General features: G+C 41.7%; 2 protein-coding genes across 6 annotated transcripts in view; one reads left to right on the forward strand and one right to left on the reverse strand.

The window, feature by feature from the left end:
• The window catches only part of RALGPS2 (Ral GEF with PH domain and SH3 binding motif 2), a 340,810-nt gene that overhangs the window by 217,447 nt on the left and 105,243 nt on the right, over positions 1-18,120 (forward strand). The window lies entirely within an intron of this gene.
• The window catches only part of ANGPTL1 (angiopoietin like 1), a 40,900-nt gene that overhangs the window by 6,724 nt on the left and 16,056 nt on the right, over positions 1-18,120 (reverse strand). For both annotated transcript variants that reach the window (XM_068242551.1, XM_068242550.1), the window contains exon 2: positions 12,547-13,403. In XM_068242551.1, coding sequence (XP_068098652.1) covers positions 12,547-13,372 — 826 coding nt within the window. In that variant the 5' untranslated portion in view covers positions 13,373-13,403. The remainder of the gene's footprint in view (positions 1-12,546; positions 13,404-18,120) is intronic.

Consider the following 18,120-nt stretch of genomic DNA (forward strand, 5'->3'; position numbering starts at 1 on the left):
CATTTTACTTTTTTTTTTTTTTTTTTACTACATTTTAAAAGTTCCGCAGAGGTTTTATTATTGGCTTACTTCTGCAGCTTGTCAGACTTCAGAAATTTCAGGCAGCTAAAGACTAATTTGTTTTGTTGCACACATTAGCAAGAGTAAACCGTACCTTTCATTAACCGAGAGGGGGTGGGTAATTAGGACAAATGCTTCAAAGAGTTTACAGAAGCCACAGATGCTATCTTCACACATTCCCTCTGGATAAATAAGGGCAGCTAAACGTTGAGGGAACATGGTAGCTCCTTTAAACCAGGAGAAATTCCAGGGAAAAAAGGATACCCAAGCAGCTCGGGGTGACCCAAAACCAGGGGAAAGAATCTGGACAGCATTTTGTCCAGTAAAATTGTTCTCTCGTATTAAAGGACCACTATCGCAAAAAGGTGTAAAATTCAAAATACATACATATGCAAAGCAATTTCTCACAGAGTAAGGTGCACTATTAATTACTTTTCTTCTATGTTGCTGTCACTTACAGTAGGTAGTCAAAGATGATAGACCTGACAGAACTAGACTAACTGGAAATAGAACTAGAGGAGTAAGCCAAGTAATTCTAATAATTACAGTAGAATCCCTTTAATGGTAAACTCCAAGAGACCGGGCAAAGTTGTTTACTATATCAGAAGTTTACTATATCATAATTTTCATATTGAAGCACATAAAGTATACTATGGTACTGGATCTTAATTTAGTCAATAATTGGGAGTCATTTTTTTTTCAATGGCTCAGCAAGCAAGCACAGACAGTGCCTAAGTTATATCAAAATGCACAGTGCTGGGATTTGCATGCTATGAACCTGCAACAGCTTGCACAGGAAGCCTGGGTCTCACCAGTTTATGCAGGTGCAGTACTTGTAGTGTCCACGTTTCTGTGCAGCCCGGATAATACTGTAGGATTGCAGCCATGCACAAGCAAGTCACAGATGATGATCAGTAATCTGGCAGCAGTTTGCACAGGAAGCCTACGGTAGGTCTCACAGGCTGGTGCTTTTGAGGTAATCCACGCAGGCCCAGAGTGGTTTGTAGATGGCAAGCAGGCTACAAGGGGTTGCCAGCCAACCCACTGACCATGGCTGAAATATGATGCATGGTCCGCCCACAGAGTTTACTATAATGTGATTATATGGTTCTTGCAAAAAGCACAGATTTCCAATGCACGCAATATTGTGCATTGCTGCTCTGTGCTTTTTTTTTTTTTTAACAAATTTTTATTGAGCTGCATATTGAAAAAGTATAACATACTTTTTTAGATACACATAGTGAAAAACATGAAAAAGATATTATAATGTCCACACAATTGCTGTATCCAAACAGAGACCAGCTCATTTTTAGAACATTAACAGTTTATGGCTTATCCTCAACATGAGGAAGCCGTAACAAAAACAACCAAACTGTACAGTGTCGCAGGCACCCATCAGCAAATCCCGTTAGTTTAAACAAAACCAAGTTCCCTTTTAAATCCCAATTATCTTTGAAATCTAATAACCCCTAATTTCAGACGTATGGAATAGATATAGAGAAGTAATCCAGCGTCAGTCTCCTATATCAAATATTCCCAAAGATCCATCTATGCGGCCCAACAAGTACCATCTTCTCCATTTAAACGGTTCCATAAGGTTGTAAAGTTCTGTTCTTGGGACATATTTTTTAATTGACCCCATAATATAAAGAATTTTGCCTTTGCCTTGGTTTTGTTTTGTTCAGCATCGAATTTAGCAATATACATTAAAGAGTGCAAAGTATCCACTAATTGGTTTTGGGATGGAGGTGAAGGATGGACCCATTATTGTCTTAAAATAGATGTTTTTGCTGCCATGAATATTAAGTGTTCTATGGGTTTAATAACCCTATCCCTTGATTTATCAGATGGGTCATTAGCATGAAACAGAGCCTCCCAATATGTTAATATTCTTCGCTTAGATATAAGCACCATACACATTCTTTCAACTTTTTCCCTAAAAAATTATCTGAGGACATTTCTATAATAAATTAACTAGATCAGGTGAGTGTGTTCCACATTTTGGACATGAGGTGCTTTGTGCCTTTTTAATGGAAGGCTGAACTAGGGCTTTTAGATGTAATAAGATACACAGGCTTCTAGTGTCAGTTCTGCTCTCTCTGTACACAGTTTTATAGTGCAGGAGTATCTTAGGAAGGTGGAACGCTCATATCTCTGACATGTAGGTTCTGTGCTGCAGCTACAAGCAGTGAGCTCTGGCCGTATGCAGCACAGTGCAGATCATCTGGCGTTGATGAGGCAGAAGCTGAAATGTTTGATATGCTGTTTAGTCTCTGGCTTATTGTTCCCGCAGCATGATGTGATTACACCATGTACCACCAGGATGAAAACAGAAACTTTTGTTTCTTGGGGAGAAATTGGGATTTTAGTCAAACTTGCCTTGTGTGAGGCCCCTCAGGATCCCCGGGACGATCCTCCTGATATTGATGTAATTCTCTCCACTCCTCTGAATAAACCTTACATGTGTGTGTATGCTTCTGACCCGGCTCCAATAGACACTGCGTTTCTATGTGGTTTAAAGGAGACGCAGGTCACAATATTTGCCTTTTTTGCCTTGTTGCTAATGTCCATTAATTAATTTTTACCATAGATTAGATTAGAAAGTAACACATTTGAAATGTTATCAAACAGTTGATGCTCAGGTAACTATTGCAACATATTTGTTTCTATTGCAACAAATAGTCACAGTGCTGGCACTAACCAGGAGCATCTGTTAATGATTAGTTATAGCTATAGTGAAACCGTGCAACAAAACCAATTCTGTGCAGCGCTATTAACAGGACAGTGAAATGAAAGGCAGGTGGCGCTGTTCCACAGCACGGATGAGTCTGTGAGGAGATACAAGCAGATCTATTTGTTCCTATGTGCTAAGAGTTTCTCAACATTTTTGCAGCACGTACCTCTTTACCAGAGACAGGGCTTGCCGAGTACCCCATATTATAAATGGCAACATTTGTTACGCATTCTCAGTATTTGCATGTACTTTCTTTAAAACTTTGTTTATGCTTTTCATTAACTAAAAATACTTATTCGGGCTAATTTATGCATAATTTTTATTATGTAGTATTTATATATTGCCGACATTTTCTGTAGCACTTTACAGAGTATATATAGTCTTGTCACTAACTGTCCCTCAGAGGGGCTCACAATCTAATCCCTGTCATAGTCCTATATCTATCTATGTATGTATCGTGTACTGCAGTGGTCCTCAAACTAAGGCCCGCAGGCCGAATGTGGCCCCCTGAGGGTTTTTTTTTTTTTACTGGCCCCCTACACACAAAATGTACTACTTATAGGTGAGGTCAGCTACATCTTCAAATATTGGTGGTCCGCATATTAAATGGCAGTGCTGGCACCACTCATCCATATGGAAGCCAGAAAGCAGTCATTCACTGGTTTCCAATCAAATACCACATCAGGTGACACTGCTGTCTACTGCAGGTTGTCACCTGGGTATGCTTCACTGTCTGGCCCGAAAAGACTTCTACATCATTTTATATATACTCCGGCCCCCCAGCAGTCTGAAGTATGTTGACCCGGCCCTCGACCCAAAACGTTTGGGGACCCCTGGTGTACTGTATGTATCGTAGTCTAGGAGTAATTTTTAGGGGAAAGACACTTAACTGTATGTTTTTGGGATGTGGGAGGAAACCGGAGTGCCCGGAGGAAACCCACACAGACACGGGGAGAACATACAAACTCCTTGCAGATGTTGACCTGGCTGGGATTCGAACCAGGAACCCAGCCCTGCAAAGCGTGAGCGCTAACCACTACGCCACCGTATCTTATTTCCTAAAGCTCTGAGAAGGTCAATTATTCCCCCAAACCCAGCCCCCATGGGTACACATACAACCTGTTGAGAACCTAGGTGCTACACTTATGCCTGGTACACACTATGCAATTTCCCAGCCGACTCTCCGGTCGAATCAATAATTTCCGATGGCCGATCTGCTCCCGATCGATAGCGGGATCGATTTTTAGATTATTACTGCACAAGATTGATCCCGTTCTTGATCTGGAGCTGATTGGATGTAACCGAAATTGATTCAACCCATCGATCTGATGGGAAATTGCATAATGTGTAGCAGGCATAAGACTCTTGTACAGGTAAACTCAGCTGATAGTTGGACGTGTGTACAGTGGCCCATGACCGCTGCCCCACAAACCCTGATTTTCAGTGTTATGAATGGACAGAAGATATCAAAAGATTTTTCTCCCCACCATTCTGTTTGTAGTTGTTTTAACAATAAAGTCTGGATTAACCACTTTTATTATCTATGTAGAATCACACATTTCCAATACTGTTTGAAATGAAAAGAATACTTTGTCTTGCTGACAAACACTGATCATGGACTAGAGAAAGCCAAAGAGATTGAAAATGAACATTATAGTTTATCATGTTAAAGGCCAAGGCCGTTAGACCATCTCCAAGCAGCTTAAGTCCCAAATATATATATGTATATATAAAGTATATTCTTTCACAGGCACCGGGGGGCTCAAATCTCACCTTTGGAGAAAAACTGCAGCCAGGGGTTCCGTCACAGGTTGTTACCATATTGCATGATGTTAGCTCTGCGCTCCTGATTGACCACATCTGCCTGAGATTTTCCAGCATGTCTCATACATTTGACCAATATCGTCCTGATTCGAACCATCGATCAGGCATGCTGCTTGTTGCAACAGATTTTCGTTCGATTCGATAATTGAATCGGCTTGTCGATTGGCCGCTAAATCGACAGATGTCTGGCCACCTTAAGACTTTTACATAATCTGTATTATTCTCTCCTGTGTTTTCCACAGGAGAGAATAATCCCAATAAATTTCAGTTTACCTTCTGGTCCCCCTTACTTCTGTGTGATGGAAGATCAGCCATTGACATTTTGTGTGCTGTGTAGCAAAGAAAGCTAATTCCCCTAGAGACACTCCATAAATGGAGACAGGACATAATTTTTTATTGCTGTAAATCTCTCTCCTTTCTATATTTAGAGCATACTTTCCCAATTAGTTTTTCCTACAACTTGGCTATAAGTAGCAAGCAGTAGTTCAACTTTAGATGTTGCTATTTCTATAGGGAAACATCATCTATCATGTCTCGTGTCTTCTCTGGTGTATAAGCTATCGGTTTCATTGTGTGCTACTCTGCAAAGGCACCTTCCTTCTCTTCAGATGATGTTTAACTAGGTTTATTAGTTAGATTTCTGAAAGTAAATTATGATTTAAGAATAACGTTTTGGAGCTACCAGGATTCACTTTGAAGTGTACCTGATGGGATAATTGATGTGATGAGATACAAATATGTATGTACAGTATAAAACATATAACCAGGCTGTTTTACTTATTTTATTTTGCTGTCTGAAAGAGTTAATTTCTAGACATGAAAGTGACAGCTGCGGTTGGTACCTTGTTGGGAATATAGTAAACATCACTGATAATCAAATTACCGCCATAAAAGTTTTCCTGGCAGAATACATCTTATGAGGGCAGGGAGAGATTAAATGCATAATACATGAACTATTGACCTTTTTCTAACTCTAGGACCCTTAAAGGATAACTGTAGTGAGAAGAATGTGGAGGCTGCCATTTTTATTTCCTTTTAAACAATACCAGTTGCCTGGCAGCCCTGCTGAACTTTGGTTGCAGTAGTGTCTGAATAACACCAGAAACAAGCATGCAGATAATCTTGTCAGATCGGACCATAATGTCATACACCTGATCTACTGCATGCTTGTTCAAGGGCTATGGCTAAAGATATTATAGGCAGAGGATCATCAGGATCCCCAGGCAACTGGTATTGCTTAAAAGGAAATAAATATGGCAGCCTCTGCACACCTCTCGTTACAGTTGTCCTTCTAAGGCTGCCACTGGTTAGAGACAGTAAAACATTCAACTTACTTTGTAAATGTTTAAAGGATACATCCAAGGTAAAATCAAAATCAAAATCCACTTACCTGGGGCTTCCTCCAGCCCTTGGCAGCTGTCCTGGTCCCTCGCCACAGCTCCCCTCACTGCCGGTGTCCTCCACTGAAGAAGCTGACCTCGCCAGGTCGGCTTCATGTGCGCTCCACGGCGCTGGTCACGTGGTGTAGCCGATGTCATCAGGTCTCTACTACGCAGGCGTAGTAAAAGTTGACATTCTAGAGGCCCCCCCAGTGCAGTGTGGCTTATGTAGTGCACCCTTATGAGAATTGTGACTTCAGGCAGCCAGACTTCTCCTTCTTCTCGTATAAGCCGTTTTTTCTCTAGGCTCAGGTGCAAATCATACTAGAGGATGTTTTCTATGCAACTATTTCCCATGTAGAGATGGTCAATGAGATCCTAATACTTCTGGCTGGCATGCAAATTTCATACAATTTGCATGCAGCTTGGAATTTAGCCAATCAAATTACCTTCCTGTTGGTTTGATTGGCCCAATTCTAAGCTCCATACACTTTGCATGCAAGCTGGACCATCTCTCTTCCCATTGATGATACACAATCACATTGTGTTATATCAGTAAACTGCTGCAGCTGAAATAGCTTCTTTCTGCACTGCAGCTTCCTGCTGTGAAGTTTCCCTTGTCCAAGTTCTTCACCTCTAAGGGCTCGTCTCCACTAGTGCGGCGTGCGGCTCGCAGACGCACGCCGCACTGAGCGGGTGGGCGGGATCGCAGGCGAATCTCATGAGCCGTGCCATGCACGGCTATGGGATTCGCAGCCTCCACAGCTAATTCTGCGGGGGGTTCCGGCCGAATCGCTCCTGCAAGCGATTCTGCCGCGGTCCCGTCATCCCCTATGGCAGAGTTTCCCCGTGCGAATCATGTGCGGGGAAACTCTGCAGAATCGCCGTAATGGAAACGGGCCCGAAGTCTTGGCCTGCTCCTCACACTGAGGCTTTCCTAATCCCCCCGAATAGGCCTTGGATGGAGCAGAGCTGGCAAGGAGCATCTCTGATATGTAAGATTTTTCCTTATTAGGATCTGCCAATTGCAAAGAATGTGACTTTCTGCCACATTATTATAGATGACAAATGTATTTTAGAAGAGGCAGAAATCCACAATCTGATCTATTCAGGGAATAAATGCAATAAATGTATCCTTTCTCGTGGCATATAAATGGCAATTTTGTGATGTTGGGAAATATTTTTTCACAGTTAGAAGAGAAGAGTCGCAGTGCTTCTTGCTGTTACTGTATGTGCTGCCTGATTGATTTACCCAATGCCTGGTATAGAAGGCATTAAAGTATACCCAAAGTGACATGTGACATGAGATAGACATGAGTATGTACAGTGCCAAGCACACAAATAACTATGCTGTGTTCCTTTTTTCTTTCTCTGCCTGAAAAAAGTTAAATATCAGGTATGCAAGTGGTTGAATCAGTCCTGACTCAGACAGGAAGAGACTACAGTGTGACCCTCATTGATCAGAAATTCTAACTATAAAACACTTTCCTAGTAGAAAATGGCTTCTGAGAGCAGAAAAGAGATGGTGTCAATAGTTCATAGGTTTTGGCTCTGGCATACTTCAATGAATGTGTCATTGAGCAAAAACAAAAGTTAAAACTTAAAAAGTAGATTTAAACATAAAATAAAACTATGGCTAATAGTATTAGAGGCAGGGGATCAGCAGGGCTGCCAGGCAACTGGTATTGCTTAAAAGGAAATAAACATGGCAGCCTCCATATACCTCTCTCTTCAGTTCCCCTTTAAGGGGTTTCAGATCCCTAGAAGGGTCCCTGTGGTAATTTTGCTGAGGGGTCCCATGGGCTGTTGCTGCACCCCACCTCAAACTGATAGCATTTAATCCAGTAACCATGTCACTGGTGTGCTTCTCTGGACGGGATTTCAGTGTGCTGTGGTTCTTACACTGCTGACAATGATGCGTATTTGAAGCTCTGGAGGGCCACATTTGGCATGTGGACCTTGTGTTTGACACCTGTGCTCTAGATGATGGAAATGCAGAGATGAAGAAAATTCCAGAAAGATGAATTATTCCTCCCCCAAAAAACGCACTGTAAATATTTCTTAAATATTTTCCACAGTAGAGGAACAATAAAGGAACAATTTCCTGTTTTACTTGGGTTTATCATTTTCTCCATGTTGTTTTTGGCCTGAATTCAGGCTGAAATGTGACTGGGTCGGCTGACTGCGAGCTCCCACATCACGCCTGTCAGTTCTGCACATTGCTGGCATGTTTGTGTTAGAGATTACTACTGTGCTGCTGACCCGGCAGCTGCCCCGCTCTGTGGCACAACCAAAACACTCTGCTTATTGGATTATGCAGAATAACATTTGCTTTTAAAGCAAAAATCCACTTTTGTTGAGAGAAAGCTGTGCATTCAATTCAGCCCTAAATATATAGCACCAATCATCATACATAATTTCAGGCCATCTGCATTGCTACTTTGTTTTTATGCACATATAAAGCACATCTATTAGTCTTTAACATCAAAAATCGTAATTGCTGACGCCAGCGATTTTCGTTTTTTTTAGTGAGTTTTTTTCTCCTTCCGGCGCTTACCTGCGCGCTTCGATTTTGTGTAAAGCGCTTTTACAGAGCGATTTTTTTCACTTCCTGACGCAAGTCAGAAAGTTAAGTCTTTCACCTGGAAATGATCAAATCCAATGTATGCATTCATCAAAACGCAATCGATGCAGAAAGTGATTTTGTGAGCATTTTGCGCTTTTCCTATACCTTCCATTGTAGCAAAATCGCCCTACAAATGGTACAGGCAACGCTTTGCTGAGCAGATCGGAAAGGAACTGCTCAGATGTGAACGCTCTCACAGGGAATCATTGCACTATCGCCTTCACTGGCGCTTAAATAGTGAGAACGCCCTAGGTGTGAACCAACCCTAAAGCAGTGTTCCCAAGACTCTGTTTCCATGATGAACATTTTAAACATTGTTTGTGGCGTTATCCAAATGCTTTCACAATAAAAGGTAAGCAGTGGAAATGCATGGCATATTCAGTAAGCTTTTTCCTAAAGTCCCTATATGTTTTGTTTTTTTTTGTGTTTACGACTTATTTTATATTTTTTACTCATCCCACATGCTACGTATAAATGTCAATTTTGACGGTTGATAACATGGCGGCTTATACACTTATTGAGGTTGCCACATTTACACAAGTGTGGATTTTACAAAACAGCAAAGGATGATCTTTCATGGTGGCAATCTGGGATGAAATTGCCCACTGCTACCGTAATTAAAGGGAAGCTGAAGTGAGGAGGATAAGCCATTTTTATTTCCTTATAAACAATGCTGTATGCCTAGCTGTCTTGCTGATCCTCTGCCTCTAAAGTTGCATGCACACATCCAATTTTGATTGGCCAATCACTGACCAATTTTACCATCTGCATGTTGTATGAAAGCCAACAGGTATCAAATACTATAAACACAGATTAAGTAAGCTCTCATACTACATGGAGGTGGTAAAATTGGGCAATCATTTGCTAATCAAAATTGTATGTGTGTACCAGGCCTAAGGCTGGGCTCAGACGGTACTTGATGAAAAACTGATTCTGTAAAAAAAATTGCCTTTTAATGGATCAGTCGGTTACATTGGGCGTCAGTTTTTTTTAATCTGGTTTTCCATTCTGTTTTTGTCACCACCCGCTCTATACCTGTCACCGTGTTCTCCTGCTACTGCCATGCATTTAGGTCTCTGCAAGCTAGAAACAATGGTATACTGATCCCAGATCCCTATCAGAAGCATCAGGCTTCCATTGGTTTGCAAAAAGACCAATGGAAATCCTCCCTGAGTACCAGGGAGGATTTTCATTGGTCAGCTACTCAGCAAACCAATGAGATTCCTCCCTGAAGAGGGACAATTCCCTTTTGGTCTATTGAAAACCAATTGTAGCCTAATGCTTCTGATGGGGCTCTAGGATTGGTATACTGGCTTTGCTAGTGTGCGGGGACCCAAATGGATGGCAGCAACAGCAGCGGAGGACACAAATGGATGGCGAAAGGTGAGTATTTTTCGAAGCAGAGGCAACAAGTAGCCTAGTGAGAACGGGCATCCTTATAGGCTAGCATTGACTCAGTCTGCCCCAGTTATTGTTTAAAGGTAATAAATATGGCCGCCACCATACCCCTCTCACTCCAGGCTTCCTTTAACCTAAAGTGGCACTCCGAAGAGTTATGTGCTTAATTGGCTCTTTAACCAAAAAAGTGGAAATGTGCAGCCCATTGACTTTGGCATTGTGGCCATGTATCACCCACCGCCTGTTCTTTATTGAAGCTTATTCCATTCTCCACTTTTGGTGTGGTAAAGAGTTGATCAGCTAGTCACTACTTAATAATTATGGTGATCAGCACTGCTTAACCTTGTCTGAAGAGGTTAGAGGATTGTGCCATAGAGATTTGCAATTGGGATCTCAGACTATCATATTTACACTGTAATGCCTGGCACACACGATGCAATTTTCTGTCAGATTGGTGGTCAAATCGATTATTTCAGACAGGTCTGATCTCCAATCTTTTTTTTTTAATCGATTTTCCAATAATTTCTATACAAAAAGCGATCAGGACCTGTTGAAAATGATGGTTTCGAACATCAGTCTGATGTAAAATTGAATTGTATGTTCGAGGCACAATTCTGTATAGTAAATGAACATAGTCCTGGTAGAATGTTTACACTTTAGGACTGGCCGTATGTTTGAGTGGTTCAGAAGACAATAGTTCTGTGGTGGCCTGGCGCCAACTCCTGAGGAAAGCGAAGATTCAGGAATTTCTGTGGTTTGGCAAAGCAAGCTGCAGAAAATTTATGAATCCCAGCCTTGCCTTTCCATGAAAAGTTTTCTTGTACAGGAAGGGATGCTGAGCTCTCTGCCTTCAGTCATCTGCCAGATTGTAGACATTTTTTTTTTTAATTTGATTTTTCCAAAACTGTAGCTACTGAAAGCGCCAGCAAAAATAACAATTAAAACAATAACAGAAAAATATAAAAAAAGCACAAGTTGCAATCCAAGCCTCAAATGAATTCAGTCATTAAATCCTGGTGCACAGCCTACATACTGTATGTACAGCATGTCAGTAGCAGGCCTGCAATGCTTAACCAGCACCTCTGTCTGTCAGGAGAGTGCTGTGTGAAATGTCATTATACCTCCATGATACACCATATTAGACACTGCAGTATGTGCTCTATACACAGTCCCCAGCCTGACATAGCTGCAGGAAGTCAGTGCAGCATCTGGCCTGCTAGAGGCTCCTAATCTTACTGCACAGAGGTCAGAACAACATGCTTCCCTCTAGGCCTCTGCAAGTGATAACGACATTCAGTCACGGATAATGTGCTTCTTTTACAGCCATTTGAACACAATTTAGAAGGAATAAATAGCAGTTCACACAAATGTGTTGTATTTGTGTCATGCTGTACTATATTTACATTCTTGTGTAATTATAGATTCTAGGAAGACCTGACCTCATTCACTGCGAATCTGTCATTTGCAAGTTACACCACATGAGTGTTTTCAGAGAGGTTTACTGCAGTCACACTTGTATGGGCTTGCACATTCCCTTTCTCACTGTTTATTACAGTGTGCCTTGGTTTATGTGCTGGCACTCAAGCTGTGGTCTCTTCAGCATGGCCAGTGGTGGCTTTCACTCTCACTGATATACAAATGAAAGCCTAGTGCAGACACTCTGTTATCCAGCTAATCCAGGTGTTGTATGGGGAAGTGTACTGTACACAGACATTTGATTTCAGTTTACCTAGTCATTTTAACATTCACTTCAGTGTTAGCTGACTGACGGTCTAATTTCCTCTGTATGAGTTGAGGCTGAAGTCAAAAAGTGACCTGAACTAACTCTTTTTACTGTTGCCCATGTAAAAAGAGACCTTACTCTCACTGATGATTCATTAGGGTTGTAAAATTCTGTGTGACTGAGAAAAACACATCAGAACCAATGAATAACTTGTTCCGTAGTTCAAGATTTTTCTGTGTGGGAGCTGAATAACCGTAATCTGCTGTCGTGTTCCTGAGACAGACAAAAGTTTAAGGCAGGGATCACACTTATTTAAATCATGCATGTTTGCCACACACTGGCCATTGAAGGCAATAGCCAGCTGGTGAATCGCATGTTATTCACAGACAACTTTATGCTTTTCCCTGCACGACACATGTTCGCAATTATAATGTATTTTGTAGCAAACAAACGCAGAAACTCGCATGAAAAAATGCAATTGCGAAGGCAGAGCACTGAAAACGTCTGCACAATTGCAGTGTGGTCAGAGCCTAAACGTAGATTTTAACCTTTAAACACAAATGAAGACTAATACCAGAAAAGTCTGATTTAGAAGAACAGCAGATACAATGGTTTATCCCTTTAGATTCTCACTACAGATTAGCTCCAAGTAGTTTGGGCTGCACTCTTGAATTATATGTAACCAGCAGAATTTTTCCACAATACTAAAGTGGAGTTCTATATATGAGTAAATGTGGACGGCTATCAAGAGTTTTTAGACTACTAGCACGAATAATGCTTTGTATATGACTGTATATGTTACCTTCATTTATGATGGTTACCGGAGGCACTCGAAATGGACTGACTGTAGGTGCTGGTGCTTGTGGTGGCTGCCGGCTGTCCCTCGCCCTTGGAAATCCTGTATCTCTCTGGATCTCGTTGCCGCCTCCTAGTCCAGGTATATACTGTTGAGTATTTGGGATATGCTGAGGCACCACCTGTACTAGGGGTGGAGATCCATGACTGTCCCTCCTGGAGAAGACTCTCAGGCATTGCTCTTCCAGCAGTGTGATAATGGCAGACTGGTTGTTGACCAAGTCAATCAATGAGGCATATTTTGCTTCGAGCTCCTTGTAGCGCGTGGCTGCTCTTAGCATTTCAGCTGTAACATTGAGAATTTTGTTCTCTAGCTGAGCAACTTCAAGAGAATTATCTCTCTTGCGTATTATCTCATGTAAGAGCTGCATATAAAGCTGGGTGACGCGGGAGTTCATATTGCGGCTCTCTTTCCTCAGTAGCTTCACCTCGCTAACTATATTTCCATCAACATCGACCAACACTTGCAGCATCTCTGTCTCTCTCCTCTGCTTAGATAGAGCATCTTTCAGGTTTTCCAAGTCCATCCTAGTCACCTGGTCTTTATTTGGCCCAGAGCTTTTTGTACTAACACAAATAGGCCCAGTGATTTTCTGCTGGGGTACCAAGAAAGTATAGCCACACTTTTTGCCATCACTGGTATCAGTATAGTCCAGAGACCGCACAAATCTCTTGGAAGTTCCTGTCTGGCCCTCTGATGTACTTTTAGCACAGTGCCCTGAAGTTACCAGAAATATTACTAATAGTCCAAGTGTCCATAAGGTCCCGTCCATTTTATTCTGGTAGATTCTTGTATCCAGGCAACTAAAACACAGAAGGTAAAGTTAGTTACTTTGGCAACTTTTATCCTGTCTTGTCATTGCGAAATGGGACATTTTCAATTCTTCTAATCTAAATTTATGAACTGCTGTTTCTTTTTATTACTTATCAAAGCACATGAGAATAACACACACTGAAAACAATTTATATTTCACAATTCTCTGTTTCCAAAACCAATGTGCCCTCTCTGTCTTGTTGTTGTTGTTTTCTGGATCCAGGAATTTAATGAACGGCCAAGGCCTGCAAATAATGGGTTTATTTTAAAAAGCAGCCCTGATAGGGTCTGAGCTTGTCAGAGACGGCGGTGTTGCATGCTGGAAGTTTATCTAAGTTTGAATGATCTTTCATATCTGTTAGAAACTTGAGGAATGTTAATGTATTCTGCGTACAGCTAATGTAATATCCACTAATCGCAAAAATAAATAAATAAAATAAATCTGATAGTTCTTTTAGGAACCTGAGATGTGAGACCTATGGAAGCTGCCATATTTATTTCCTTTTAAACGTTCAAACAAGGGTCAGCAGCACACAGGTCCCAATCAGTGGGTGCAAGCAAACAGCGAAGGTCCCCACCTCCACAAAGTAATAGCAATAAACACAAGGGGTTTGCAGCACACCAGCTCTTTCATTCAGCAAACAGGTTACAAGCATCATGCTGATGCTTGTAACCTGTTTGCTCTGAATAAAAGAGCTGGTGTGCTGCAAATCCCTTGTGTTTATTATTATTATTTTTATTTCCTTTTTAAACAATACCAGTTGCCTGGTTAGTACTGCTGATCTTTCTGGTCAGTAGGGTCTAAGTCACACACCTGAAACAAACATGCAGCTTAACAGATTTGCCATAGACATTTGATCTGCATACTTGTTCTGGGTCTATGGCTTAAAGTATTAGAGGCAGGGGATTGGCACAACAGCCAGACAATGCACATTGTTTAAAGCGGACCTGAACTCAGACCCTCCTCTCTGCTCTAAAAGATACGCAACAGCATAATAACCTTTAAAGGAAAAAAAAGTTACAGCTAATAAAAATCCTGAAATGAATCTGCACGATTTCTACTTTCCTGCTTTCATGGAAACAGACGTATTAACACCCTGTGCTTTCAAATGAGCTTTATCTGCCGTGGTAATGTGACACGGGAGAGATCAAATTACAACTTGTGGTTGGACACAAATGAGGGAAATTAGGCTAAATGCTTTAAATATATAGAGGATGCATTTATCTGTTTTCCTTCTGTCCTGTGCAAGAGTTCAGGTCCACTTTAAGCGGAAGTAAGCATGTTAGCCCCCATATTACTCCCACATCTGGGTCCCTTTGAGCAAATTTCCTATAATGGATGCGGGGTCCTTTTTGCACTTGGTGTGTTGCAGTGTGATTTGAAACAATCCCACCGCACCGCAGCTGAAAAGTCACACAGCACGTCATAGCTGTGATGCGACCAAAGAAAAAAATTACATCGGATTTCCGGTGCTCTTTCAAGAGAACCCGAGGTGGGTTTGAAGAATGTGATCTGCATACAGAGGCTGGATCTGCCTATACAGCCCAGCCTCTGTTGCTATCCCAAACCCCACTAAGGTCCCCCTGCACTCTGCAATCCCTCATAAATCACAGCCGTGCTGCTGACAAACAGCTTGTCAGAGCTGGCTGTGTTTATCTTTATAGTGTCAGTCTGCTGCTCTCCCCGCCTCCTGCAGAACTCCAGTCCCCGCCTGCATCCCTTCCCTCCACGGCTGATTGGAGGGAAGGGACGGAGGCAAGGAACCGGAGCTATGCAGGAGGCGGGGGAGCAGCTGAGACTGACACTACAGATGTAAACACAGCCTCACAGCACGGCTGTGATTTATGAGGGATTGCAGAGTGCAGGGGGACCTTAGTGAGGTTTGGGATAGCAACAGAGGCTGGGCTGTATAGGCAGATCCAGCCTCTGTATGCAGATAACATTCTTTAAACACAAATTTGTGCAAAAGTAGGGATATCCGCGCCTTAGGAAGTGTCAGCAGCTGTGTGGACTTGGTAATCCTCCAAACCTTCGTATAAAAATATATAAGTAAAAATGTCCACAGCGCTTATAAAGAATTATGATCTTTATTAATAAAAAAGTGATGCCTTGACCCTAGGCTAATAAAATGGCACCTTCCCCTTTAAATACAAATGGCATGCAACTCTCCACTCACACAGTTCACACAAGTTCACTGCAGTGAGCATTCATGCAAAAAATATATAAAAAATGGGATCCCAGTAAAAGGTCAAAAGTCAGGTTATTACCTCCAGTTTATGCACATTTGGGTTTTAAATGTATAAAACCTCACAATGTGAGTATATTCCGTATCTTTTATGCAAAACTTTTCTTCTATGGTAGATTAGTTGCACATTAGTAATGGATACCTCCTTGTTGTCACTGTTAATATTGGTTCAAGCACATTTAAGCAGTGATTGAGTATGGGTTAATACGGATATAGTCTGTATACTGCACCAGTCACTCCTTCCGTAAGCGGATCCTCTTGTTGCTACCTTCCTTCCGCCTCCAATCTCACTAGCCTCGTGGTGTATAGCGGGGGAATCAGCTGGTAGTGTTCTAATAGATGACAAGTGCAGACGTCCTCTGCAGACGAACGGTCTAACAAGCGGTGATCTCGTTCCACGCTGGTCTGGGCAATCCCACAGTGACGTCACTGATTGCGTAGTTACGTTAGGACACTGACGTTTCGGGAGGTAACGCCTCCCTTCTTCAGAGTGTGAACTGTGTGAGTGGAGAGTTGCATGCCATTTGTATTTAAAGGGGAAGGTGCTATTTTATTAGCCTAGGGTCAAGGCATCACTTTTTTTTTTATTAATAAAGATCATAATTCTTTATAAGCGCTGTGGACATTTTTACTTATATATTCTTTAAACACACCTCGGGTTCTCTTTCAGGATTACAGCAGAAGTTGCACAATAACGCATTGCAGGTCCTGTGTAGTATGATTAGGGCCTCATAACCACATGTATGAAGGAAGTGCAATTGTATTGCCAAAAATCGCATCTGAACGGAAGTGCCCTGCGTTGCATTGGCACATTTGTCCTAAGGAAGCATTCAGGTGGGGAAGGGGCTAATGCTGAATACACATGGTTCGTTCCCGCATCGAATGCGCCTCTCAATTCCCGACGAATCGCTTATTCCTGAACATTTCCGAGCGCATTTCGATGATTTTTAGGTCGATTGCCATGTAAAGTATGGCAAATCGACCTAACGATCCATCGAAACGCGAATCGGACATGTCGGAAATAAACAAATCGACGGGAATCGAGTGCGGGAACGAACCGTGTGTATCCAGCATTAGAGTTAGGACCTCTGTAAGGTGTTTATAGCCATCTTTATTGCCACTAAAAATGTTTACCTCACTTCCTGCCTCAAATGGCACAGCATCTGTATCAGGAATTGTCTAACCCTATGTCCACACTGCTAAAAGTTGTATTTATTGCCACTTATGCCTCATTTGGAGATATTGCTGTACTTTGTTAGTAAATCCACTGGAGGTGAGCGGAATGGGAATCTTAGACCGTATGCTAACACTTCCTATGCTTTCCAAAACTGGAAAGGTTCAAATTTGTAGCATTGCAATACAATTTTGCACTGTTATTTGCATGTGTATTTGCTGTCCCCTTACCTGATGCAACCTATGTATAAAATTCCTAGCTCCTTGTAAAATGGATCTGGAACTTATTTGGCCTCCTTCTATATGGTTTTGTTTATGTAGCTCTTAAAATGAGCTTCAAACAAAACTTTTATATTTTACATAGCGTAGGAAGTGCCAGAATCTATTTCTGGATGTTGTTGCTATTAGGGCTCCAGCTAGGAAGAGTTGGAAATCTGTGTGGTGGGAATAGAGACTGCATGGTAAAGTGTTAGAGAAATTGTGAGGCTGCTGTTTGTATTCCTATTGACCAGATTTTTTAAAAATGTCTATTCTGTTGACCAGGTTTTTGAGAATACCAAGAGACCACTACCCACAGACAGTAGTCATGAACTGACAGTGGTTCTGACCCATCAGCAACCTATTGAGTAATAATAAGGAGGAATTAAGTCTTCTACCTTGCACATCTAGCATATAATAATACACTCTGAGGGCTTGTTCACACTGCAGGTGTTTTCAGATTTTTTTGGCCGCGTGCGTTTTTAAAAAAAACTTCCCTGACCGCGTGGACAATGAATGTCTATGAGAAGGTTCATATCGGTGCGGGTCGTGGGCTGTGCGGCTAGCAAAGTGCGTGTACAAATTCCGCCTCAAAGGAAAATCGGACACCACGTACAAAAACGTGCAATAAGGTGATTGCACTCGTGTTTTTAAGCATAAATACATTGTATTTATTCTTTTCTGGATCAAAGCGTTCACTGCATCTGGGAGTGAATTACAAAACCGCTCAGAAAAACTGCTTAGAAAACCGCTAAGCACAAAAAACGAATCGCTCACAGGAATCGGGGAAAAAAAGATGCCTCGAAAAAAGCCCAACGCGGATGGACACGCGAACAGAACGCAATGTGAACAAGGCTGAGAGTGGTACAAGGGATACTAACTGCAACACTTGGTCTCACAGGACCAGGGCCTTATACACTACCTTCAAAGCTCAGTGGCCTTGCTAAAATGTAACCTTTATTAAATAGTCATAAATTCATATATACATATTGATTTGGTCTGACACAAGGTCTGTGTGTCATGTATAAAT

Source organism: Hyperolius riggenbachi, chromosome 6 (genome assembly GCF_040937935.1).
Source record: "Hyperolius riggenbachi isolate aHypRig1 chromosome 6, aHypRig1.pri, whole genome shotgun sequence".
NCBI classification, from domain to species: domain Eukaryota; kingdom Metazoa; phylum Chordata; class Amphibia; order Anura; family Hyperoliidae; genus Hyperolius; species Hyperolius riggenbachi.